The 25,975-nt window shown below is 34.2% G+C and overlaps 2 protein-coding genes across 4 annotated transcripts; one reads left to right on the top strand and one right to left on the bottom strand.

Annotated features, from left to right (window-relative positions):
- Window positions 1–549: 549 nt before the first annotated feature.
- LOC111468152 (RNA-binding protein 39) lies at window positions 550–11,299 on the bottom strand. 3 transcript variants are annotated; one of them, XR_002714719.1, is made up of 15 exons: window positions 11,145–11,298; window positions 10,067–10,696; window positions 8,340–8,421; window positions 8,187–8,243; window positions 6,972–7,027; window positions 6,261–6,492; window positions 5,992–6,075; window positions 5,829–5,903; window positions 3,346–3,429; window positions 2,359–2,423; window positions 2,035–2,278; window positions 1,864–1,952; window positions 1,340–1,454; window positions 1,096–1,258; window positions 550–789 (listed from the first exon to the last, which is right to left on the bottom strand). XR_002714719.1 is itself a non-coding variant. In XM_023113268.1 (14 exons), exons 2-14 carry the CDS (start codon window positions 10,627–10,629, stop codon window positions 1,217–1,219), a joined length of 1,788 nt encoding a protein of 595 aa, XP_022969036.1. In that variant the 5' UTR covers window positions 10,630–10,686; window positions 11,145–11,299; the 3' UTR covers window positions 798–1,216. The 3 variants fall into 3 exon arrangements, 2 of the variants coding, with proteins under 2 accessions (XP_022969036.1, XP_022969035.1); XM_023113268.1 differs by lacking the exon at window positions 550–789 and having other exon boundaries at window positions 798–1,258; window positions 10,067–10,686; window positions 11,145–11,299; XM_023113267.1 differs by lacking the exon at window positions 550–789 and having other exon boundaries at window positions 798–1,258.
- A 9,242-nt stretch (window positions 11,300–20,541) lies between these two features.
- Window positions 20,542–24,864, top strand: LOC111468213 (probable protein phosphatase 2C 60). Its single transcript, XM_023113356.1, has 4 exons — window positions 20,542–21,800; window positions 22,151–22,518; window positions 23,604–23,840; window positions 24,210–24,864. The coding sequence occupies exons 1-4, from the start codon at window positions 21,488–21,490 to the stop codon at window positions 24,462–24,464; spliced, it is 1,173 nt and encodes a 390-aa protein (XP_022969124.1). The 5' UTR covers window positions 20,542–21,487; the 3' UTR covers window positions 24,465–24,864.
- The last annotated feature ends 1,111 nt before the right edge of the window (window positions 24,865–25,975 follow it).

Genomic DNA, 25,975 nt, shown 5'->3' with positions numbered 1-25,975 from the left:
AATTTCATTCAATATTTTACTTCTTATTAAATTATATATTATTTTATTTTACGCAAAGTTTAAATATTCTTTTATAACAAATATTGAATGAAAAATACAAATTTACAAGTGATATATTATTTTATTTTATAGATCTTAAATCATCCTTAAATATTTATTTTTACTACCATAGCACTATAAAAAAATAATTATTGTTTATGTAAAAAAGTTTTTAAAGAAAATTAAAACATTTTTTTATAAAATATATTTTTTACTTACACATAATAAGTGGCAATAAAGATAATTATTTAACATTAACCGACCATTAAAGAGACCGCTTAACATTAGAATAGATACGAAACTCAAATTTGATGGCAAAAATTTACCTTAATTTTAACTTCCAATTCATGTTCTATTTAATTCAACGTGGGACGCAGTTACCAATAAACACACTATAACAAAAAATGATATGATTTAATGCGAGTAGATCAATAAAAATCAATTATTCATTCGCTTCATGTCAACTTTAATCTTACTTTTATAATAGGTACTAATGACTAATTCAAATTCTTAGAATATAATGGTTAAAATTGATTCTTGTTCTCCAAGAAATAAAATCAATAAGAGAATTCAAATTTGAAGATGTTTCACATGAATATTTTAAATAAATTTGGAAGATATGGCAGTAGATGCAAGCCATCTTTTCCGTACTGCCCATCAATATTTTATATAAATATTCATTTGAATGGAAAATGACAAACCAGAGGGAGGATTCTTGCAGATCTGATGCTTAGGCTGCAAGTCCAATTTCTACATAGAAAAAGGTTAAGCCATTCAGGCCATCAAGTTTGAAGTCTCATAAGCATAAGATAATAAAATTAACATTAACAGTGTTACAACATTGCAAGTATCCTTGGACGTAAATCGAACGGGCTGACGAGTTTGAACCGAATTTCCTAGGTCAAATCGTGTTTAGATTATAAACTCCTGATAGAACGCGTACAAAAGGGCCGTATCTTAGCTAAACTACAATCAACTTTTCAATATTCATATTGAACGAGCGAATATTGTCTTCTTTCGCAAGGTCATCGTGCTTGTTAATCGTAAACTGTGTACCTTTCAAAGACATGAATCATCTTCTGACCTTAGCACCTTTTAGCCACGGTAGAATAATCTCACTATGGTCCAACAGGTGAATTACTGTTTCGGAATAGAGCATTCGAACTAATCTCGAGTACTATCTGCTGTCTGGAAATTTCGCTTCGTAGCTAGGGATGTCCTGAAGATATAAAAGAAATTCCTTAAAAAGCTGGAATCATTGTTCTAACAGATGAGGTAAAGATAATAACCAAAGAATTACCATGAACGTTGCGCCGATCATTTTCCCAGCAAACCATCTTCCATTAAGGGCACGTTGTGCATCCATTGCAGCCTCTGAATTTGCAAATCTCAAGTATACAAAACCGGCACTATTCCTGTCCATGAAGAAGAAATGAAGAAGCTACATTTCAGGAAATGGGGAGTTGTTAAAAGCTATATATAATGCAATTTCATGAACTTGAAACACCCGCAAATCAACCGCTCGATTCACCAGAGTTACCATTGAAATAAATAATTTACTTCGAAAATTAGTCATAAAACCCAAAACATTTTCATACATAACAAGTAAAACATGTGAAACCAGTACTGTTTTATTCACATATACTTTCGTTGTTTCCTTATTTTTGTGTTGTAAAAAGTATTGGATTCACTGTTTTACTCATTAGGTATGAAAATGTGTTGGGTTTTATGACTGGTTTTCGACGTAAATTATCTATATCAGTAGTAACTCCTGTGAATCGAGCTGTCGATGAGCGGGTGTTACACTTAAAGTCCTAAACTTACTTGTCAACGTATATATGTTTCAATTTTCCGAACCTAGAGCATTCCTCTTCCACGTCGTCTCTGATATCCATATCAAAAGTTGGTTCCAACTGCCGAACACAAGGGATAATGAATTAAACTTAGAACATAAACAGAAAATTTAACGGAGACCTTTAGAATGATGTAGCATACCTCAGCTGTAGGATCAAACATATTCTTCAATAGTAAGCATTCACTTGGAGTACCAACACCAAGTAAATTAGCAGCAACAGTGGGCACCTGAACGCCGGCTGCACCAAGTCCAGGAAAAGCAGGAACGGAGACCAAAGAAGTAGCAACACCTAGGGAAGGGATAGTTCCAACTCCAAGGATTGGCGCCATTGGCATGGTAGCGCCTGTGTTATTTACAACATGTGTACCTAAAGAACCAGCAATGCTGCAGAGAAACAACATGCAAACTTCAAATGATTTTTTATTGGAAATTTTCAAATGAAAATAAGTTCAACAAACACAAACCTAGATGCAGTGCCAGTACGGTCCAGTTTCTGCATCAGGGATGCTCGAGAACTAGCATTTAAGGACTGAAGAATTGAAAACATTTTTGTTAATGTAGCAGCTGACGCATACACAAAGATATCTTAACCAAAAGTTTGCACCAGAACCTTACAAAAGCTTTGGGGTAAGTGTAAAGAACGGTAGATAACATTCATGATAAAATGTAGTAACTATTACACTTTACCTCGTATGTCTTAAGTTTTTACATTCAGAAGCAAGAAAATAAACTTCCAGAAAGAAAGAAAAAAAATGTAAATAGTATCACCACAGCCAAAGACCATAAATAAAACATGAAGAAAAAGTCTTGATATCTCTAGAGCTTGGCCCTTGCGCAGGCACAAAATTTAAAAAATAATAATAATAATAAATATTTGTTTACTTAAGACCTCTTTGGTAGTCAATCTGAAAACAAAAATGTTAAAAGAATGGACTCAATGAAGATTGAGTTAGATTTCATGTTTCCAAATATGTGTTTGGTAGCAGATTGCTTACCAAACAGACCTTAAATATTTCTCTAAGAATAGAACTTTGTGTTAAAAATTAAAAAAACAAAAAACAAAAATAACACATATCGAGGTAGAAATACCAATCTTCATTCTCTAAATGGTCCATTCAAATAACAATGGACTAAATCAAATAAATGATATTTAAAAAAATAACGAAAATGAAGGAGTAAGAAAGAGCTAAGAAGCTACTTGTCGATGGATCATGTCCAAGAAACCAGGTTGAACATTAACAAAGCAGAAAGAACGAACAAAGAAATAAATACAAGTGTAATCTTCCAAACAATAATAGAACCAATGGCTCAGGTACTCTTACAACTCGAAATAAATCCATAACTCTCAACTTTCTTGGTGATTATTTTTAATTAATGGTGCGAAAGAACTTTGCTTCTTTTATTAGAGAGAGAGAGAGAGAGAGAGGAACAAAGATAGAAGACTTATTTACCAAGCCAACACCATCTTCATCGTCAAGGTCTCCTGTACTTGCTCCAATATCTTGCAGTCCAGGCTGATCTGTGACTGTGGACACCTGTATAAAAAGATTAAAAAAAATATCATGATATAATTCCAGCCAAAAAATTGACTGTACTTGATTACTCATGCTACCATACTACTGATTAGAAAAGGCACATTCAAAGGAAACCTCGCCATATTCTTAATAGCCTTCCAGTCATCTACCAATTTGTCCATTCCCACTTCCCTTTCAACGATATTATTTCCTGTATTAGAATACTAAATGTTGCTAACTACGTGCTATCAGCTTGCCTGTAATCAATCTAACACCCACAACGAGAAAACTACTTTCCAATCTTGCTGAATCGGATAATCTATAATATTTGTTAATTGTTATGGATTAATCCCTTTTCTTATCTAATTACCAACAATTGCACACTTTTTAATTAAAAATGCTCTGGCATTAAAGAGAAGGAAAATGCAATGAGAAACCAACCATACAAAAACACAGGTTGAAGACAAACAAAACAATCCCCATGAGAAATTACAAGGAGCTCTACTTTGTAATCAAGAACCAATAAAAAAAAAAGAAAACTTAACAGCTCGTTTTGAAAAGAAATAGCCGCGTTACAAGAAAACAAGCCAGGTGACTTGATAGATCACGAACTAAAATGCAAGCAACCTAACAATTTGTTTGAAAAGAAATAGCTGCTACCAGGTAGAAACTACAGACATGATAAAATCACTCAAGAGGTTCATCATGAGTAAATATGGACCTTGAGTGGGTTGATGCCACTTCCAGAACTCCTTGGAAAGTTATAGTTGTAGAGTATCCTTTCCTGTCTTTATTTGTTTGCTGTTTGGCTAGGGATGAGAGGAAACTTTTTTTTTAGGAAGATATGTGGTTGGGGATAGACACCCTGGCTCTGCTATCCTTGTTTATACCATTTGTCCAGAATAAGAATCATTATATGGCTGAAGCTCTTGCTCAGCATGCTCCCATTTTGAGGTTTTGCCGCTTGATGTCATAATAGAGGGAATAAGGAAATGTTGTTGCCCTCCTCTTATGTTGAGGGAATTTCAATTTGCTTCTAGGAGGGATTTTTGTTATTCGTGTTCTAGCCCCTCGGATGGATTTTCAGGTAGATCCTTTTCCTTTGTTTGGTTAACCCTTCTCCCTTGAGGGATTCGGTCTTTGCCTGTTATGAATGGTAAAAATTTTCAAGAAGGTTAAGTTTTTTGTTTGGAAAGTTCTCCGTGGAAGATTTAACTCCAAGAACCGGGTGTCAAGGTGATTCTTCTTCGTCCTCTTTTTCATAAGAAAGGAAAGTTGTTATGGCAAGTGGGCGTGTGCTGTTTGGCAGGGACTTTGGGAAGAAAGGAACAATAGAAACTTTAAAAAGCTAGAGCGTCTTCCTTCTAAAGTTTTTGGTCCCTTATTAGATTCCATGTTTCCTTGTACGCTTCACTTACAAAAAATTTTGTAATTGTTCCTTGGGAATTGTTTTGTTTGCCTGTCTTTTGTGGGCTCTCTTTTTTGCATGATCTTATATACTTCCATTTTTTTCTTAATGAAAGCTGGATTTCTCACCAATAGATAGATAGATGGATAGCCTAAATACCCAACCCCAAGCATCTCATGTCTTCATTTAATACAAAGCCTTCCACATAACATAATTCAAAAAATCCAAATCATATGACCATGTGCATGCCTTTTCATGACCATTTTAAATATAGCACCTTTTTTGTCTACACGTTCTATAATCCTCAATCGGAGTAAGAAGTTCAACAATTGTTCGTCTGCTAACTACAAAGCACTTGATCGTTAGAAATAATTTGTGGCAACACCTTCATCATCCTGCCGCTATAGTATTAGAAATGATTTTATGCAAGCAAGTCACTGAACTTATGGTCTAAGGTCTTAATTCTGCATGAATTTATCTTTGTGGAGAGAAGATAAGCCCCCATTCATCAAAGCATAAAATTATATCCAATTCCGATAACTCATTGAACACCTCGAGCAATCTAATTTAATGACGTTTGATCATTCCTTAAAGAAAACCATCAGGTTCAAGTGTCTTGCAACCCTTAAACTCAAGTGATCAGGACCTCCGAGATCTCCCACTAGTCTATCAGTCATGAGATGTCACAACTTAACCCCTCAGATGAAAGGCTCACATTTCTGGGGAGTATAAAATGCATCAAAGAAAGACGGCAATTTACGCTCAAAACTCTAGACATAAAAAAATCAAAGTAAATCTTTTGAAATCTATCCCTAGACAGACATTCACTCAATTGAAGATATCCCAATCCTTACAAATGAGAAGAAGACTCTCATAACTAGTGCAGCATAAAATAGCGGATTAGCATTTGATTGTTGTTCAATGCAGCAAAAAAGAACATGCCAAGCACGATAGCAAAAAATTTGCACGTAAAAATACATGAACATGAATATATGATGAAAATATGCATCACCTTTATCATTCGACCAGCAATCTCAAGTTGTCCATTCAAACTCAATGCATTTCTAGCATCTTCAAGACGTGAGAACTACATTCAAATAGATTTGATTAGCTTATACCGTAGCATGCTTGCGTCCTCCTCAAAGAATAAAATATTCACTAGATATATATTTCACCTGAATAAAACCAAAACCCTTGCAATGCCCAGATTCATCAAGGGGCATCTGAACAAGTTCCACAATGCCAAAAGCTCCAAAAACCTGGAAGTAAAGGAAAGGAAATCAACTTATCCAAGCAAGGCACCAATATTACAATGTTAATTTTTTTAGCAATAGACAGAAAAATAAATAAATCTGAAAGATTTAATAGAACATGGTAATGGAACGTAACAGAGTTATTAGTACTGTGTAACATGTATTCTGTCCAGTGACATTCATTTACAAACCTGACGAAGGTTATCTTCTGTTATGTTGGGGTGCAGATTGCCAACATATAACCTTCTGGCACCACCAGTGTAGGGACCCATTACTCCCCCTGGTCCAGCAGCAGCAGAAGTTGATTGAGCTTGGTTCTTCTCAGCTTCAGATGGCTTTACCATCACAGGTTGACTTAGCAGGAGCTGGCCGGAAAGTGCTATAGCCATGGGCACAGACATTGCATCCACAAATTCAACATACCTACACATATAGGTACGATATTAAATCCAAGGAAAATAAAGAATAAATTACAGATACATACAGCAAGCCAAATGCTGTTCTTTTCATTAGAAACCAGCTTGATTTTGAAACAGTCAAGTAGCAGGTCGTGGGATATGGGATGTGGGGAAAGTTTGTTAGTGCAGCTGCGGGTCTTTTGGTGATTATCAATGATTGGAAGGCACTCCTTTTGTAGTTCTGAGCTGGGGTTTTCGCCATTCACACCCGTAATCTGATTTGTTCCCTCTTCATTTTGTCTATAATACACCATAGAAAACTCATCTACTTCTTGTTCAGGAAGTATGTTCAATCAAATTTTGTCTTAAACAGTCATTGAAATTTGAAAAGTAGTGGCATTGGATTTAAAACTAATCAAAATAATGAAATATAGGGCAACATGAATCAAAAGTGTCCGAACTCCAATCAACCCAAGTGAACATCATCAAGCACACTAATCTTACCCAACGCCTTTAGAACGTCTTGAATTTCGATCCATGATGAGGCGTACATCTCGCACCTGTAAGTTGTGTTCCATCAATTAGAGCGATACATAATATAGGAAATTACTGACAACAAACGAAAAGAAAAATTGGACAGCAGAATGATTTGCCAAGCTGATGACTTTTATTTCCCCAATAGATATAAGAAAATCAACTTCCACATAGAAGAAAATAAAAATAATTTTTTAAAAAAAAGGACGAAAGAAAGAAGAGAGAGATTTGCTGGGCTGATGAATTTTATTTCTATAAATTTAAGAAACTTAACTTGCATTCCGAAGAAATTAGGACTAAAATTTTAAATAGAGGGAGGGAGAGATTTTTCTAAAGACATATGAAACTCAGCTTTCATAAAGAGGAAATTAAGAATAAATTTTCTGAGACACAGAGGAACAATTAGGACCTGACTTGAGCCAACCAGAAGAATAAGATACATTGTTCAAAAGTTGCTATCAGCCTATCAGATATTTCCAAATGTAAAGATCCTACCAAAAATGAATCAAAGAACCTTCACCAACCAATGGATTACTACAATAAAAACATGATGAGTTCAACGAATTCCTAGAAGTGTCGATACCCAACAAGCCTGAATCCTACCCATAGGTGTATTGTCTGTATATACCCACTATTCTCTTATCTTATGCCACAAAAGAATCTCTAAGGGAAGCTATCACATAGGATCCCACATTCCCAAAACCCAGTCCCTATGGTCTCGGAAACTTCAGAGATGGACCCCTACCTGTTTTGAGAAAACCACCTTCCCCAACACCTAAGAGAAAGTCTCACAATTTTTATAGAACCTAGCACAAATATTGGAGAGGCTTCAAAAACAGAAATAATGGGAAATGCAAAGGATGAATTGTCAATGTCGCATAGCCTTCCCCAACCCCATCATAAAAGATTCTACACATAGAAGCATATTTTTATTATGGACACCCAATTTCTTATATCATACATGAGATGTTACTTGGAAAGACTGATAACGATGTTGATTTCTATAGATTAGTTGTATGTTTTACAATGTACTATAGTAGTTCAACTAAAAAAAATGCAGCTAAAACCTCCCATAGAATAGGAGTTAAATAAAGCAACTTGGTTTGACCAATTACTACATTCTATCCTAAGAGAAGCTTAAAAGAGCTGAAAATGTGGTAGAAACAATATGATGAGCATACAAACCTTACCGGCCCTGGAGAAGAATTCGAACACATCTCTTTCAGTTGCCTTCAAACTTATCTAGCCAAGAGATCACAGAAAATGTCAGATGACTTTATTAATAATATGCAATAAGAATTTTTTTTGGAATATATCATGTCCCAATAGAAGGTTTACCTGATAGGCAAATACAGTCCTCTGATCCCTTTCAGGATCAGCTTCTGGTTCTGTTCCGTCTTCCTTTTTCTCCTTGTGTCTTCTGTGGGGTGGAAAAAAACATTGGTCAAAGACATCCTTTATTATTAGCTAGCAAAATTATAACCACGCCCTTTGGATGGATAATTAAGTCATGAGAGAGACCTAGAAGTGGACTATAAACAATGCTATTTAGAAGGGTGAAAAAAAAAACAGATCTTGAAATAAAAATATAAATAATAAAAATACAATGAGATAATTACCCTTAATTATGACAAAAGTAGAAGAATAATCCAGAACATAATCTTCCACTTTTTATGCAAAGCTTATAAAATTACAAAGCACCGTAGGCTACTAACGTTAGAACCAACAGAGAGATTTGATGGTAGCCAAAAAAACGTTCAAATTACTATAAATTATAAAAAACCATAATTTCTACAACTAAATATAAAATACCATCAACCGTGAATCTAAAAACCTTAAAATTTTAGACAAACACTCAGTACAAGAAATATTAATTTCATATATGATGAGAATCCAGTAGCCATTGAATAATGAATTTTCCATAAGCATCAGAAGATGGAATTCATCTCTTAAGAAAAGCCCACAATTCCCTCACCAGCATTTCTGCAACAGAATAGATACAAAATTAAATCTTGGATTTCAATGTGGTAATGGTGAAAAGATTTCATGTCACGGCCACTAATTATGACCTCCATGACTGAAACACACAAAGCTCCAAAGCAAACTTCATAGTTGCAATAGAAATGGATTGAATTTCTTTGCCATTAAAATTGCTAAAAAGTTACTACCAACACAAAAGGCAGTCTTGTCCATCTGAGGTTTCCTAATTACTAAGATTGTATGAGAAATTTTGGAAAACCAGACAACCATAGACACTTGCAAGCTATGAAGATGAATTTCCAATTATCAAAATTTTATTTTACCCAAGTATGCCAGTTCCATTTATCGACAATGTAAAACTTAAATAGGAAAGAAATGGGCAACCCTAGTGAATGATGTGTACTTCTGCATTTCATACCAAACCTAGTTGAGGTTCACTTAAAAAGAGTGATTACTAATTAAAACAAGCTAGTATGAAACAGAGGACAAGTATGTCCTTAAAGCACCATACATCACGATGAGCTGCAATTGAAGATACGCAAGTTTTCTTAGAGCAAAATCAATAACTCCCAGTGACATAGTCCTCATATTGGCTATATCTTAACCTACCATTCACCTTTCAAAACGAGGTCATTGTTTCTATGGCTTTAAGGTTTTGCAGAGGATGATGTATGGAGAATAAGGAGAGATCCAATCACTGGACAGAGACTTACAGCTGCCCTACAAGCCAAGTCCGTGAGCTTATTCCTTGAAGCGATTAGAGAGTAAAATGGCTCATACATACTGATCATTTCATGATCATACAATAGCATTCAAGAGCAATTTTTTTAATGGTGAATGAACATCATCGACCATCACTCATTTAGAATGCTCATGAGTCATATCTAATCCAAATCTTAAAGTGTAGCAAAGCAGCATAACAATCTCAATAATCCACCAATATAACATGCAAATTTAATTACTCAATGAAAGAGTTCAACATTAGAGTATGCAGGTTATTATAAGAACAACACAAGTAATCTAATGCTTCTCTCTCCTTCTAAATACCAAAACTCATGGTACAAAAATATAAATGCACAAAATACCTGCCATCCCTGCCTCGCTCTCTAGACTCTCTCTCTTTTTCTCTTTCTCTGAATTCATTATCTCGGGTCCTCTGTCTCATGCTTTCATCTCGATCACTGCGATGTCTTTCCGAATGACTTCTACTTCGATGTGACCGTTCTCTTTCCCTGTCCTTTTCACCATCTCTGCCTCGTCTATCATGATCGTGCACACGTTCTTTATCTCTGTCCACATCTCTGTCCTTACTGCTCCTCTCTTCCTGATTCTTTTCTCTGTCCTCTTTTCCCCTAAACTCCTTACCGCTACTGTGCCGATCACGGTCTCTATCTCTGGACCTAGACCGGTGCCGGGAAGAAGTCCTATCTCTATGTCGATCATGATCAAGTGACTCATCTTCTGATTTTGAACGCTTTGACCTATGTTCCCCATCATCTTTACCATCAGTCTTATACTTTGAACTTCGACTACGATGTTTGTCTCCAGACTTCATTTCTGCATCACCGCCATTGGCAGTTTCCTTCACTTTCTGTCCCTCAGGATTTTCAACTGTTTTCTCTAAATAATCATACTCGTCAAAATCCATAACTACCGTCTCTAAAGCAAACAATGCAACATACGGCAGCTAACCACGTCTTTGAAACTGCGAAAAGCTACAAGCAAAAAAGTAAATAAACAAATAATCCTAGTTCTCAAGAACTTCACAACCATAGACCGACTCCATAACATAATTGTGCTCTAGCTAAACCAGAACTCCACTCAACTAACTAATCCTAATCGTAACCTCATGTAAGTGCTGTCCCGACGGCCAAAGACACAAGACGATATAGTAATTCAAAAACTAAAGCTACGCAAAAAGTGAAGCCCTAATTACGAATGAAGGAAAAAAAAAAAAAAAAAAAAAAAAAAAAAAAAAAAAAAAAAAAAAAAAAAAAAAAAAAAANAAAAAAAAAAAAAAAAAAAAAAAAAAAAAAAAAAAAAAAAAAAAAAAAAAAAAAAAAAAAACTCCTTCGGCTCTCAATGCCAAACAAATTGGTTCCACTTCGCCACCATTCTCGAACGCAAACTGAAAGCAGTAGTTTCATAGAAACGTTGAATTACCTCCACAGCACGAACAAATTTGAGCTCCGCTCACCAGCTGCAGCCTCCAGTGGCTTAGTACAAGCGCCAAAAACCCGCAGCACGAGGATAACTGGATTGGCGCTGGTGCTTCCGCCCGCTGGGTCACGGTTCCTTGGGAGGATACGCTGTGGTGCTGAATTTGGGTTCTGATTTACTGTCGAGCGTCTGATTGTGCGCTGAAAGCCCATCGGCCCAAGGACTGCTTAATGTTCAGCTCAGATTGCAAAGAGTTCAATTTGTTTATGAGTTTTATTATTTTTTTTCCGGTAATATTTAATTGATTAATATATTTATATCCATAAAATACTGTTATCGGCAGATATTCTTATAAATAAAAAATTTATAAAAATTATTTAAATTAATAATTAAGATGAATTATGAAAATTTTAATATTTTATTTACATTTATAAAACATTAATTTTTAATATAATATCAGGGTGGAACCTTTCTATTCCTGCACTTCATTATGGGATGAGAGGCAACTAGAATCTCGACGCTCCTTCTCCTTTCGGGTAACTTCCATCTTACGTTGCTTTCATCTCTCTTTTTGTTGCGATCACTATAATTTTACTACCCGTCCAAACTAAAAAAGTTCAAGAACAGTCTCTCTTACGTAATAAGGGTCGGGCACCAACCATGTCAAAACCTCCTCCCGAGCAAATTAATGAAGTTGCTTTGAGTAGCCTAGCAATAAAAAAAATGCTTCAAAACAAAGTGTCGAAGGAACACAACCTACAAAATGTGTTCTGAAGTTCGCAGGTAAAGAATTTAAAGATACAGTTTAATCATAGCCAGAGATCAAATACAGTATTCCCCACCACAACTAAGAGTTTGAGACAATCAATCCTTAATTTCTAAAAATAAAAACAATTTTTCTATATAAAAAAAATTAAAATTAATAATTTAGACTAATTTTATAATAATTTAAATTATAAAAATTATATTTGTATTCTTACAATTTTGTGTCTAATCTAATTAAATATTTATTATTAAATGGGTTACTCTTATTTAATAATTACATCACAAGTCATTTTCACCCAAATTTGAGTTTGACTAGAAAAATTCCAATTATTATTTATATAAATAAAATATATATATATATATATATATATATATATAATCAAAATATGTGCATAAGATCCTAAGTTTATTTTTATTATTCCTTATGAGTGGCAGATTCACTTAATACAATCCGAATTTAATCTATAGTTTACATCATGGCGCACATCATTTTCCAAGCAAGGACAAGGGAAGTGAGTATTAATGATGTGACATTTTACCAAACACTTTATTTAGTCAATTTAAATATTATTTAATTTAATAATTATTTATTTTTTAAATAAAAAGAAAAAACTAATATCAGTAATTTGATTTTTTTGTCCATATATAAATATTAACGATAATAAAATAAAATAAAATCATCGACAAAATGTCATTGCCACAAAAACGCTAATAATGTCATGCTTGCATATCAAAAATATCTTAATCGTTAAACATATGACATTATTAAATAAATAAATCTCGTGACGTTTTTGTTAAATAGCTTCGTTCATATATAATGAAAACGTTCGTAAAGTTTTTAGAAATTAACTGATAATCAAATCTTGAAAAGTTTTTACCTACTACGGTGAGTTCGTGCAAAACCTAGTAAAAGAACTCGATACATTAATGTTGATGATACTATCGTTTTAAATTATTTTCAGATAAATTTCATGTATTCTAACGAAAAATTACAACCACGTCACCGTAATAAATATCTACTAAATTTTTTCACCTCCCCAAATGAGGTAAGTCGTTTTCAATCATTTTCAAGTAGATAAAATGCACCGCACAATAAATCACAAACAAAGACACAAAGGTAGCTCCTCTCAGCTTTTTTCGATACAATGCATCTGCATCTCAAAAAAATCATGATAAAAATTTCATTATCGAGAATCTCCGGACTTCAGTTTTATTTTTATTTTTTGAGACAGATTCGAGACTTTGTTCTTATATGAAGTTTGAAGATTCTTTAAAATATTATTTTAGGTGTCCACGATTCGAGTTGATTGAAATTGTGACTCGAACAACCAAAATAAAGTTTACAACTCAACCCAACTCATTTTCGGATTAAATTGTATTTTTTTTTATAATTATTTTTTAAAACTATACTTATTTACAGTATAGGTTACGTTAATAATTAAAATATAGTAAAACTCAAATGTGAAACATTTACATGTCACAACGCATCACTAATATCTATTACAAACTTTAAATATTTTTAATATTTTAAAAGATAGGGTCGGGTTGGTCGAGTTGACCCAACTAAAATTGTCAATCTCAACCCAAAATTTTTTATTTATAGAAAATTCAACCCAATCCAGACTGAAAACCTTTCAACCTAAATCGTATTATATAAACTTAAATTTTTAAAAATTAAAATTAAATCGTTATCAAACTCAACTTAAATATAATTAATTTTCAAAGAGTCATAATATATATATATATATATATATATATATATATATATATATATATATATATATATATATATATCAAATTAATTAAATTTGACATTAATAATTTTAAATAAATAACCAACAAGCAACTAGATTTTTCTTCAAATTTTTCTTTGCCCTTTCAGCCATTGAAAAAGCCGTTTAATATATAATATATTTTTCATCCACAAAATTATTATTCATTAATATATAAATTATCACAATTATTTTTAGATGATGTAAGAGCTAATTATTTTTAAAATAAGAACGAAAAATATTGTTTTTTAATCTAAATTAAAAATATAAATCTGAAATCATTCAATTTTTTAATACAGGTAGATTTTAACACGTGATAAATTTGTGTAGTTTTAATTTTGTAGTCAGATTTTAAAATTTTATGTGACACCTGAGTCAGTGAGATTTACTTGAATAAATCGAGCCCATAAGAATGATTTTGAAGAGTATGATTAAGAAAATATGTAAAAGAATTGATAATCGATATCTATATCAATGAGGTGCACATTCACTCTTCATTGTTTAATCATAGAAACTTTATGGTTAAGTATGAATCAATTCTATACTGGGTAACTTCATATGCAGTAGAATGTCTTGGTCATCACGTGCCCGAATTCTGGGTAAAATTAAATGATATTTTTTAGATATATATATATATATATATTTAAAGTTTAGAGGTATTTTTTAGATACAGTGCAGAGTTTAAAGTATTTTTATTAATTTAGCCTATCGATAAAATATATATTTTTTTTAAATAGAATTTATCCGTAAGAAAAATTATTGAACAAACGTCTTTTTTTTTTTTTTTTATTGCGAAAAGTTGAAGCATTTTTTTTTTTTTTTTTGGAGAAATTAAAAAATAAGTCTATAATATTTACAAATATATTGGAAAAAATTTAATGAATTGAGTACGCCAAACAATATGACGTTGAAAAATAAATATTTTATTTTATTTATTTATTTATTTATTTTAGGATAAGGAAACGTGAATAATTTTAAACCATATGCTATTGTTACATCAAAAAGATTGATTGGACATTTATTTCATATGGTCGGTAGGATTCGTATCTTGTTTTCCCTAGCTTCATTTATTGTCTTCCTGTAAGGTTTTTTTTAAAGATAATTTAAAAAAATAAAATTTACCGACTTTCAAAAGTAAGATGTACCTTGTTGATATAAATAATGATTATTTTTTGTATGTATTTTCGTAATTTCATATTTCAAGATCACGTTCGTTCGAGTGTGTTCTCGGTTCGTCCATGTATCCTTCATTTACTTGACATCACATGCTTACAAGCTTCCACTTTAGTTTGTTCCCCCGAGTCACATCCAACTGAAAAAGATTTTGTTTTGGTGAATAAACCATCAACTACTATCTTTAGATACGCGTTAGTGTGCCAACGAGGATGATGGCCCCTAAGGAAGGTGAATTGTGATATCCAACCTTGGTTGAAGAGAGTAATGGACATTTTTTTATAACGATATGAAAACCTCTTTCTAATAACACGTTTTGAAACGGTGAGGCTGACGACTATACGTAACGAGCTAAAGTGGATAATATCTACTATCGGTGGGTTTGAGCTGTTATGTTAATCTTCCAATTTGAAGAGGGGACAATTGTCCACCCACGTCTCTTCTACTCGACATTGATGGATAAGTCAAACCCACTCGAACCCACGATTTGGATCGTGTTATAGCTTTGGCTAAATAATATCGGAATTAGAGGCCTATATTTTCCTCTCATGGAAGCTTTTCTCGTCTCATTCACACCCATCAACGATATTCTTTGCCTCAACTTTTAGTGGTCATTGCTCAAATCATTGGAAAGAGCCAAATTCTGTGGCTGTCACGAAAATGGGAAAAGGAATCGATTCCATCGAGACAGCCAGCCGCCGCCGCTCGCCGGCTTTAATCCACGTCTGGCGGTGGCGACGGCGACTTTGGGTCTTGATTTGCCGCTTTTCTGGTAAACGTGCCTTTCATCCCCGGCGGCGCCACGATTTAAAACTTTTCTTTAATTCATTGTCTTTCTCTGAGTCCATATTAAGAGTTGGAAGGAACCTGGCACAAAAGCTCTAATAGCTCTAATATGGAGTTTCAACCGCTCAAGCCCACTAGAACATATTGTCTTTTTTAGATTCTTCCTTTCGGACTTCTCCTTGAGGTTTTCAACACGGGTTTGCTAGAGAGAGGTTTCCACACACTTATAAATGGTGTTTTGTTCTCCTCCTTTGAGGAAGGATCTCACAATTCATCCCTTCATGGTCGAGTGTCCTTGCTGACACTCATTTCTTTCTCCAATTGATGTGGGATCCCACCAAATCCACCCCCTTCGGGGTTCAACGTCCTTACTCCCCTCAAGGTTTTTAACTCGCATTTACTACGGAGAGGTTTCCACACCCTTATAAAGGTGTTTTGTTCTCCTCCGGCCTCTCATAATTCACCCCTTCAAAGTCGAATGTCCTCACTGACACTCATTCATTTTCCAATCGATGTGGGACCCCACCAAATCTACCCTTTCAGGACCCAACGTCCTTACTGGCACACCGCATCGTGTCTACCCCTTTTCAGCCTCCTCGCAGGTACATCACCTGTATGGCCTGATACCATTTATAGCCGTCCAGGTCTACCGCTAGCATATATTGTTCTCTTTGGACTTTCTCTTTGGGGCTTCTCCTGAAGGTTTTTAAAACGTGTCTGCTAAGGAGAGTTTCCACACCCTTTTATACAGGATTTGACAGGGAGAGGGTCTATCCAGTATAGTAGGTCGTAAATTATTAGGCATGTTACGACTATATACATAGCCATCGTAACAGCTCGTTGTTCTATAAATAGGAAAAGTCCGCTCACTCGTACGAGAGGCATGCAACTCTTACCCGTGCTCAACACGACGACGCACCATAGCTGTAAAAAATTGAAACCCAACTGGCAAAATTTGAAGTGTTTGAAAAAATCAAAGGGGAGGGAGGGACCATAGATGAGCTGTTTGATCAGAACAGCGAGTCCATACCATTGCTCATTTCTGAACCAAAATCAATCCTCTGCAAATTTCTGAAACCAACCAATTGTAGACCCAGCTCCCCACTGTGTTTCTGTAAGACGACGGGTCCATATGGATCGTACCACCTTTGACGACCTGTCGTCCTTCCTTTACCGTCATCCTACTTCCTCCTCCTGTTCATCTCGGCTTATCCATAGCCGCACTGCACTGTTCAAAAGCTTCACGACGTTCAAGAGTGGAATGAAACATTCTTTTTAATGGTGTGGAAACCTTTCATAGAAGATTCGTATTAACAACTTGAACTGACGGCATTATGTAACCGGCCGAAGTAGACAACATCGACTAGCGGTAGGCTTGAGTTGTTACAAATAGTATCAGAGCTAGGTATCGAGGGGTTTTCCTGCAAGGACGCTAAGCTCTAGGAGGGGTTGATTGTGAGATCCCTTATTGGAGAAGGGAACGAGTGTCAACGAGGACACTGAACTTCAAATGAAGTAGATTCTTAGATCTCACGTCGGTTGGAGAGAGGAACGAAACATTCTTTTTTAACGGTGTGGAAACCTCTCATAGCATATGCGTTTTGACAACGTGAGCTGATTACATTACGTAACTAGTAAAAGCGGACAATATATGTTAGTGATAGGCTTGGACAGTTACAAATGGTATCAAAGATAGGCAATGAGCGGTGTGCTAGCAAGGACGCTAAGTCCCAAGAGAGGTAGATTGTGAGTTCCATAATCGATTGGAGAGAGGAATGAGGTGGATTGTGAGATCTCACTCCAATTGGAGAGGAAAACAAAACATTCTTGTGAAAACCTCCTCCTAGGTGTTTTAAAACCACGAGACTGACGATAATACTCACAAATCAAAGTGGACAATATCTACGGGTAATTAGGCTTTAACTCTTAAACTTTTATAAGAATTTCAAATACATTTTTAATATTTTAAAAAACTTTAAAAAGTATCATAAAATTTTTTTGAGAAAAAAATTAAAAGTTTATATATATATATTTTAAGTTAGAGTATATTTTAAACAAAGTGCACAGTAAAATTATTATTATTTGTAAGGGTGTAGAAACTTCACATTACAGACATATTTTCTGACTAATTTGATTAGATGGAGAGAGGAATAAGTGATTTTTTATCTTGTTATACTAAATAAAATTAAATATATAATTTTATAATCATTGACCCACTCCGACAAAATTTGTATTTAATTCAATAAATAAATAAATAAATAAAGATATATATATAAATAAATGAGGGAAGATTTCAACGTCGAAAAATGTAAATTCAAATGAAATAGGAGACTCTTTCTGGAGAGAGCTACGTACCACTTGTCGTGTTTGATTTTTATTATAAGGACGATAATGTTTGAATGTTAGAAACTTTTCCAATAATAGTTGAATATGGACTAAAAATTTCCTTTTAACCTAATTTAAATGAGAGTGAATATCACACGTAAAGTAACTTTATCGTTAAAATATTTATATTATATTTATTATTTTAGATCAAAATGTTCATAATTTCTTGCAATTTGTTTATTTAATACGTAGAGTGTTGACTTAACACATGGAGATTTTAACGGCCACTACCATCAAAAAGTCAAATATTCAAAAATTTCAAATCTCTTTTAGTAAATAAATAAATAAATAATTGAGTGATTTAATTAATTTTGATATTTATAGTGGATTGGGAGTAAGTAATTATTGGATAACTTATATAATTTTCACTTATATTTTAATTGGATTGAAAGGTAGTGGAATCCTTATTAAAATTTTGTCCAATTTTATTAGTTTTATTTTGTTGCTTTATTACCTTAGTAAAGTTAAAATTTTAACTTTAAAAATATTTAAACAAAATTTTTAAAATTTTAAAAAATTATTTATAGTTAATATATAAACGAACCTTGTAACACGTTTCAAAAATATTAACTTTTAAAAATAATAATAATAGTTTTTAATTTTTAGGGAAAAAATTTGAGGGTCGATTACTTTAAAATTAAAAGAGAAATAATAGATGTAAATAGATGGTTTCCATTCATTTATTGATAATAATAATTTTTTATTTTTTTTAACATGCTCATTTTAAAATTATTAAGTACTTTTTAAAATATATTTGAAAATTAAAGAATATCTTTAAAATAGAACGTATATTTTAATTTGTTTAAAAAATTTAAAAATATCGCTTAAATATTTTTTAAATAAAATATAAAAATTATAAGTATTTTTATTAATTATTATAAATTTTGTTAGAAAAAGAAATGAAAGTAAGAGGAGGTTTTTATGGGCTTTAATTAATCTATATAAATTTTAAAAAAAAAACTATAAATCCAATTAAATTCATACTATAGTTGAATTTATCCAAACTGGGATGAGATTAATTATAATTTTTTAAACCTATAAAATACCTGTTTACAAATACAAGAATACTTATGTATAAGATCGTAATGTCAAAATTATACATAAATTGTAATTAATGTTAAATTTATTTTTCAAACAACAATTTGGCAAGTAATTGACTGAAATAAATTATTTAATACATTATGAAATGTTTTCTAATAGTTTTTATTTTTATTTTTTAAAAAAAGTGCTTGGCTATAAATTTAATACATAAATACGTTGATTATTATCTAGCAGGAAAGTAAAATGAAAGTGTGATAAAACTATTTCCATCGATATACTTTTTAATTTTTTTTTAATGAGTGAATTTAAAAGTTAAAAAAAAAAAATGGTGAAGAAGGGTGTTCATATAACACAACAACTCAAGTAATTCAGACTATACAAGATAGATCATAAAAGTTGAGTTGTGTTAAGGTTTCGATATGCAAGCTGACATTTTTTGGTTGGACAGATCAATAATAGGGTTATAATAATAAAAAAAGACTAACCCAACTCGAAAATAGAGGAATATGTTAGGTTATGTATTCTATTCGGGTTACTCGGTTACCCGTACAACAAATCCAAAATTTTAAGTTATTTCAAAAGATTTTTTATTTAACTCGTGTACCCTATTATTTAAATGGATTAATGAAATTAAAATTTAATAATGTTTTTAGAATATAAAATTTTATTTTTTTAATTCTTTATAACTTATCCTGTCCACAGTGGCTTTCTTTTGTCGCAACCGAACGCGTTCACACGTGGGTTTCAGTCCACGAAAGTTCCCCAGTGTCATCGAACCCCTCTGAGTCACTGTCCAACCCAACCCCATCCATTTGACCAACTTTTTTTTTTTTTTTTTTAAATTACTTATTTAATTTTTAATTTATTTTATTTGTAACTTCAATACTTTTAAATATAAATAGATTATTAAAAGTTAAAAACTATTTAAATTTTAAATGTGTATTTAATAAGTTCTTAAAATTTTAATTATGTTTTTGTAGGTCATTAACCTATTCTAACACTTTTTAAAATAAATTACAAACACATTAAAATTAAAATTCAACGTGTACATAAAATTTAATTTTATATTGTTAAGTTAATTAATTTTAAAATTGTTAAACATATTAGAAACATAATATAAAATTAAAAAAAAAAACAAAATATTCTTAAAAGTTTAATAACCTATTAAAAATTTATATAATTTAAAGATGAAATAGACACAAAAATTTTGTTGAATCCATTATACAATTTAAAATTATATAATAATTCACCCACATTATTATATAAATAATAATAAATAAAAAAAACTCAATCTGAATTTAATGAAAAGAAAATAATATGATTAGTTATCTTAAAATGATATAAAATAAAATAAAAAATTGAAATCTTAATAATAAAAAAAGAAGAAATATGGAAATTAGAGAAAAATAGAAAGAGGACAAAAAATGAAGCAGAATGGTGTGACGGGCAGGCCACGTTAAAACCAAAAATGCCACTTTCTTATAGGCCTTGGGGGAATGAATTGTCTCTGGATCTCTCTCAAACGCGTCTGTGTGCTGACTGTTCGCTAGGGACCCTCGCTTCGCTGGCCTCAAAAGTTATCTCTTGTCACTCTTTAACAGGGGACCGACCCCTCTCCTCCGTCTCCTCACCCACACCCTTCCGCCAGGGTCGCCTCCGCCCCCATTTCAGCCACCCCCATCTTCTTCTCCTCCTCCTTCATTAAATCCCATCGAGGAGCAACCAAAAACCAGAACCCACCCAGATCTCCCTCTATATAACCTCTGCAATTCATCCCCCTCCTCAGATCTCCATAGTTTTCTTCTTCTTCTTCTTCTTCTTCTTCTTCTTCTTCTTCTCGACTGTTCTTGAATTCCTGGTATTTTTGTTTGTTTCCTTCCCTTTTGGTTAAGTTTTTGACTGGTTCTATTGATTGGGGTTTTGGGTTTCCATTTCTGAATTTGAATCGTTTCTGGGTCTTATTTGTTGAATGTGAATTGGTAGGCTTGGTTCTAGATTGATGGTGTTTCTTCTGACCAATCCGTAGAAAAACCTGGTGGAGGAAGTGGGTTTGGTTTTGATCACTATTGTGTTTCAAAAATCTCTTTAATCTTCGACTTTGATTTCTTTTTCTCTGTTCATTGTTTGCGACCAGTAATTTTCCTGGGGTTTCTGCTTGGGATAAGAATCAGAGAGGGGTTTTGGAAAATATATCCTAGACCCCGATTGTTATGATTAGCAGAGGGATAAAGAATGGTCAATCCAGTTGTGTGGTAATGTTTTATCACTACATTATCTACGTTGTGTTTGACTGGGAAAGACGAGGAATATAAAAGGAGCGGGAAGAACAAAGCCTTCTGCAATTGGAAATTCTGGGTTTAAAAAGAATCACTTAGGGGAAGATTTTTGTTTTAGATGTGGAGGATTTGTTGGATGAGATGAGGGATGTTATCGGAGTTCATGGATTTCTTGAGGGCTTGTTTCCGACCGAGCACCGATCGGTATGTGGCGGGGGATATCAAGGGGCGGCAAGATGGGCTGCTATGGTACAAAGATAGTGGACAACATTTGAATGGTGAGTTTTCAATGTCTGTGGTTCAAGCCAACAATTTGCTTGAAGATCAGAGCCAGATTGAGTCAGGCAGTTTGAGCATACATGAGTCTGGCCCCAGAGGAACATTTGTTGGTGTGTATGATGGCCATGGAGGCCCTGAGACTTCTCGGTATATCTGTGATCATCTCTTCCAGCATCTCAAGAGTGAGACATCTACTTTCTGCATCAATTCAAAACTCAGAAATTTCTTATTGCAGCATTATATTTTCTGTTCATTCCTATTTGATCATGGAGAGAAGAAAAAAAAAAACAAAATTAGTTTATGGATCATTTAGATATATTCTCTGATTTTTAATGAAAAATTTCACTAATTTCAGAAGGTTCATGAGTTCACTTGGGTTTATGTTTACCAGTATAGAAGATTCTGCTTTGCACCTATAGTTTTCTGAATTAAAGTACTCACTTCATTTGTGATAAAGGGAATATTTCTGTCATATATGTTTGGGTGGATACATCATAGATGTTTGAAAATTTTGTTGATCTTTCTTGTGTAGGGTTTACTTCTGAGCAAGATTCAATGTCTGGGGATGTAATACGCAAGGCATTCCAAGCGACAGAAGATGGTTTTCTTTCAATAGTTCAAAGGCAATGGTCAACAAATCCTCAAATTGCAGCTGTTGGTTCATGCTGTCTAGTTGGTGTAATCTGTGATGGGACTCTCTATGTTGCAAATCTAGGTGATTCACGTGCTGTTTTGGGTAGAGTAGTGAAGGCAACGGGCGAGGTTCTAGCCATTCAGTTATCGACAGAGCACAATGTTTCTAATGAGTCGGTGAGGCAAGAGCTGCAATCTTTACACCCTGAAGACTCAAAAATTGTGGTTCTAAAGCATAATGTTTGGCGAGTGAAGGGCATAATACAGGTTAGTTAGTTCAGATCTTTGCACTTCTCTTGTATGTTACAAGTAATTGAATGGTCGGCTTTGTGTCTGCTATCCCTTTCCTGTATTGCTCTTATTTTCTATAAGCCGAAGCATTGAACAAGTACAAGCAAAGGTTGAAATTTTCTTGTGCTAGCTGTTTCAACCAGCTATTTCCTGCTCCACACTTTGAGCAAATTAGAATACCTGGATTCTCTAACCTAAAGGGCATGCTAAGAATGAGTGAAATCCTGTAAGTTTTTGGTTTTGGTGTACTGTGGTTTAGGAAGAACATGAAACATCTTTTTGATGAACAAAAATTAATAACTTAAGAGTTAATATGTGAGATTCCACATCCGTTGGAAATGAGAACAAAACATTCCTTATAAGGGTGTGGAAACTCTCCCTAGTAGACACGTTCTAAAACCTTGAGGGGGGAACCCCAAAAGGGAAAACCCAAAGAGGACAATATTTGCTAGCGGTGGGCTTGGGTGGTTATAAATAGTATAAGAGCTAGACACTGGGAGGTGTGCCAACGAGGATGTTGGGTCCCCAAAGAGGGTGGATTGTAAGATCCCACATCGATTAGAGAGGAAACAAAACATTTCTTATAAGGGTATGACAACCTCTTCCTAGCAGATGCATTTTAAAACCTTGAGGGGAAGCTCAGTTTGGGCTGTTTTCTGATAGCACAATCATTATGCAACCTAAAAGTTAACTGGTGGGCTTTAGATTTGATGGTCATTTGCATCGAATGGAACCGGGCATCACTTCTCCTTAGTTAGCCAGTTATGGGTGAAAATAGCCATAGCACCTCCTCCATTATTTGGAGAAATTAGATTGTCAAAAGACGAGACTTTTCTTTTCTTCTTTCTGTTTCGGTTGTGTTTTAGAGAACTTAATTAACTTTAGAGACAAATGAATATGGTTGTTTTTATCATTGAACGGTATGCACTGGCATGAGAGCTTGTCTAACTATCAATGCTTCTCATAACTCTTAGACACATATCTAGAGAACATGCTTTCTTGTTCGGTCTATGGTTTAAATTCAATATGAGATTCTAATCTTCCAAGACTTACCATTACAGATTTCCAGATCCATAGGCGATGTGTACTTGAAAAAAGCCGAGTTCAATAAAGAACCTCTGTATTTAAAGTTTCGAGTTCGGGAGCCCTTTATAAAGCCAATTTTGAGCTCTGAACCAGCCATTTCTGAGACCCAGTTGAAGCCAGATGATCAATTTATTATATTTGCATCAGATGGGTTGTGGGAGCACCTTAGCAACCAGGAAGCAGTCAATATAGTTCATAGCCATTCTCAAAGTGTGAGATTTCAATCTAATTTTTTTTGGTTCATCACCTTTTCCATTAAATAATCTATATATATTCCGTATGCTCATGATATAAGCAGCCTTGTCCATTGTGGTTTTGAAGGAATGTTGCTTGAAGTATCATGGATGGCTATCATGAACATGCATTCCATCTTTATTGTCTATAAATTTGCACCAACTGATTCTTAGATTAATGTGTATTGGCCATTGATTTTCACCTCTTATTTCCATGCTCTTTTGCCTCTGATACCAAGGACTGAGTTCTAAATTTGCACCGTTCTATCCTTTAGTGTCGTTACATTTCCATTTTGTGGGTAACAGGAGAGAGAAGCTAAGGTCATGTTTCACTTGTGCTTTTTGCAGGGAAGTGCGAGAAGACTGGTCAGAGCTGCTCTTCAACTAGCTGCAAAGAAAAGAGAAATGAGGTACTCAGATTTGAAGAAGATTGACCGTGGTGTTCGTCGCCATTTCCACGACGACATCACCGTGGTGGTTGTGTTTCTCGATACAAATCTGCTCTTCAAAGCCAGTAACACAAAGAGCTCGAGTGTCTCACTACGAGGGGGTGGAGTCAACCGCCTTCCTAACTCTCTAGCCTCCATCAAAACACCCAAGTAGAACATGGAAATCCCTGATTGAAGGAATTGGTATGGATCTTTTACCGTATTCCCCCCCCTGTGAATACTAAGTAGGTTCCAGTAGAGAGAAAAAGTTGCAGGCTCATCCAACTGATTGTTCTAAATTCAAAGCTCTCAACTGAATCGTTTCATGTAAAAGAAGGGTGGTACGACCAGACATTTATTAGTGGGTAATGTTAAACTCTATGTAACTCTGCCTGTTGGTTCCACCCCGTTTGGTATATTTCATCAGGTCTATAAGTTCTATACTTGGTGTCATCAAACTTTTGCCCACTTCCACTTATTAGAGAAAATGCAACGAACTTTTGTAACTAGCCTCAATTCTAAGGACCATATTAACGTTTTGTCTTGTAAAGGCATCATGATATCTTCCAGGGAAACCTATGATTGAATGGCTAGAAAGAACTCTAGTTCTTCCTATATAAAGTTAATCTATCCTTTGTATAGTTCGAGTACACATCTCACAAATTGGGATTCAGATTCATGGAATGTATTCTTTACATAATTTGAACACAATTATACAAATTTAGGTCCAGTTTGATTAAGCTTATAAACTCTACTTTTACTTATAAAATGGTTATAAATCAGACCATTTAAGTTTCTACTCCAGTGTAACATTGCAAAGTGCTAACTTAGAGGTAAGCATAGATTGCGATCTTTTAAACACGAACATACAATAACTATTTACTCAAATATAACTTAAAACAGGAAAAATTGGAAACATGTCTAGTGAGCTATGAACAGAGTTGATGGCTGTTCATTAATGTTTCAGATTTGTCAAATAACACAGCGCTTAAACTTCCACAGAGAGATAACATGGACATTTTCTAAACAGTAAATTGTTCATAACTATGTCAAGAATTTGTTTTAGTGGTGAATATGCAATGGTACACATCCTAAAAAATGCTAACGCATGAAAATGTGAATGAATTTACATTTTCATGAAGTTTTAGCTTTAAATTCAGTGCCTATCTCATCCCTAAACCATGTAAAGAGAGACCAAAAATTGAGAGAAGAGGATAAGTCACTTATCAAAGCAGCAGGAGACTGGAAGCTGAGAAACGGAACGATGTCTACTTGCAATCAATTCTCAACTGCAGAACCGACTACTGCACCTGCAAAGAAGAACAGCAGAGCTAATTGCAAATATTCTCATATGAAAATTGCACGATCTATACAATGGCTCCAAGACGTGAGATCTGTATTTCTCAGCATACTTTTGTGCACAAGAAACGAAATCACTTCATTTATGTCAAAGTTCATGAATATATGTAATAAAAATAGGATAAATATCACATGTAGAATAAAAAATAAATTTTCACTCGAAAGGAAATAGACCCAGTTTATAGAGGCTACCTGTTACCCCCCCCCCCCCCCCCCCCCCCCCCCCCCCCCCCCCCCCCCCCCCCCCCCCCCCCCCCCCCCCCCCCCCCCCCCCCCCCCCCCCCCCCCCCCCCCCCCCCCCCCCCCCCCCCCCCCCCCCCCCCCCCC

Source organism: Cucurbita maxima, unplaced genomic scaffold (genome assembly GCF_002738345.1).
Source record: "Cucurbita maxima cultivar Rimu unplaced genomic scaffold, Cmax_1.0 Cma_Scf00036, whole genome shotgun sequence".
Lineage (NCBI taxonomy): Eukaryota > Viridiplantae > Streptophyta > Magnoliopsida > Cucurbitales > Cucurbitaceae > Cucurbita > Cucurbita maxima.
Note: the sequence above shows the minus strand (reverse complement) of the source record. Positions and strands in the feature narration are given on the sequence as shown.

Coding starts and splice junctions, on each gene's coding strand:
- LOC111468152 (XM_023113268.1), bottom strand. CDS start 10,629: ATGGATTTTGACGAGTATGATTATTTAGAGAAAACAGTTGAAAATCCT. Junction 6,076..6,260: donor CAGAAGATAACCTTCGTCAG/GTTTGTAAATGA, acceptor CTTTACTTCCAG/GTTTTTGGAGCTTTTGGCAT. Junction 1,259..1,339: donor TGATCGGCGCAACGTTCATG/GTAATTCTTTGG, acceptor TTATATCTTCAG/GACATCCCTAGCTACGAAGC.
- LOC111468213 (XM_023113356.1), top strand. CDS start 21,488: ATGTTATCGGAGTTCATGGATTTCTTGAGGGCTTGTTTCCGACCGAGC. Junction 21,801..22,150: donor TCTCTTCCAGCATCTCAAGA/GTGAGACATCTA, acceptor TTTCTTGTGTAG/GGTTTACTTCTGAGCAAGAT. Junction 22,519..23,603: donor GAGTGAAGGGCATAATACAG/GTTAGTTAGTTC, acceptor TTACCATTACAG/ATTTCCAGATCCATAGGCGA.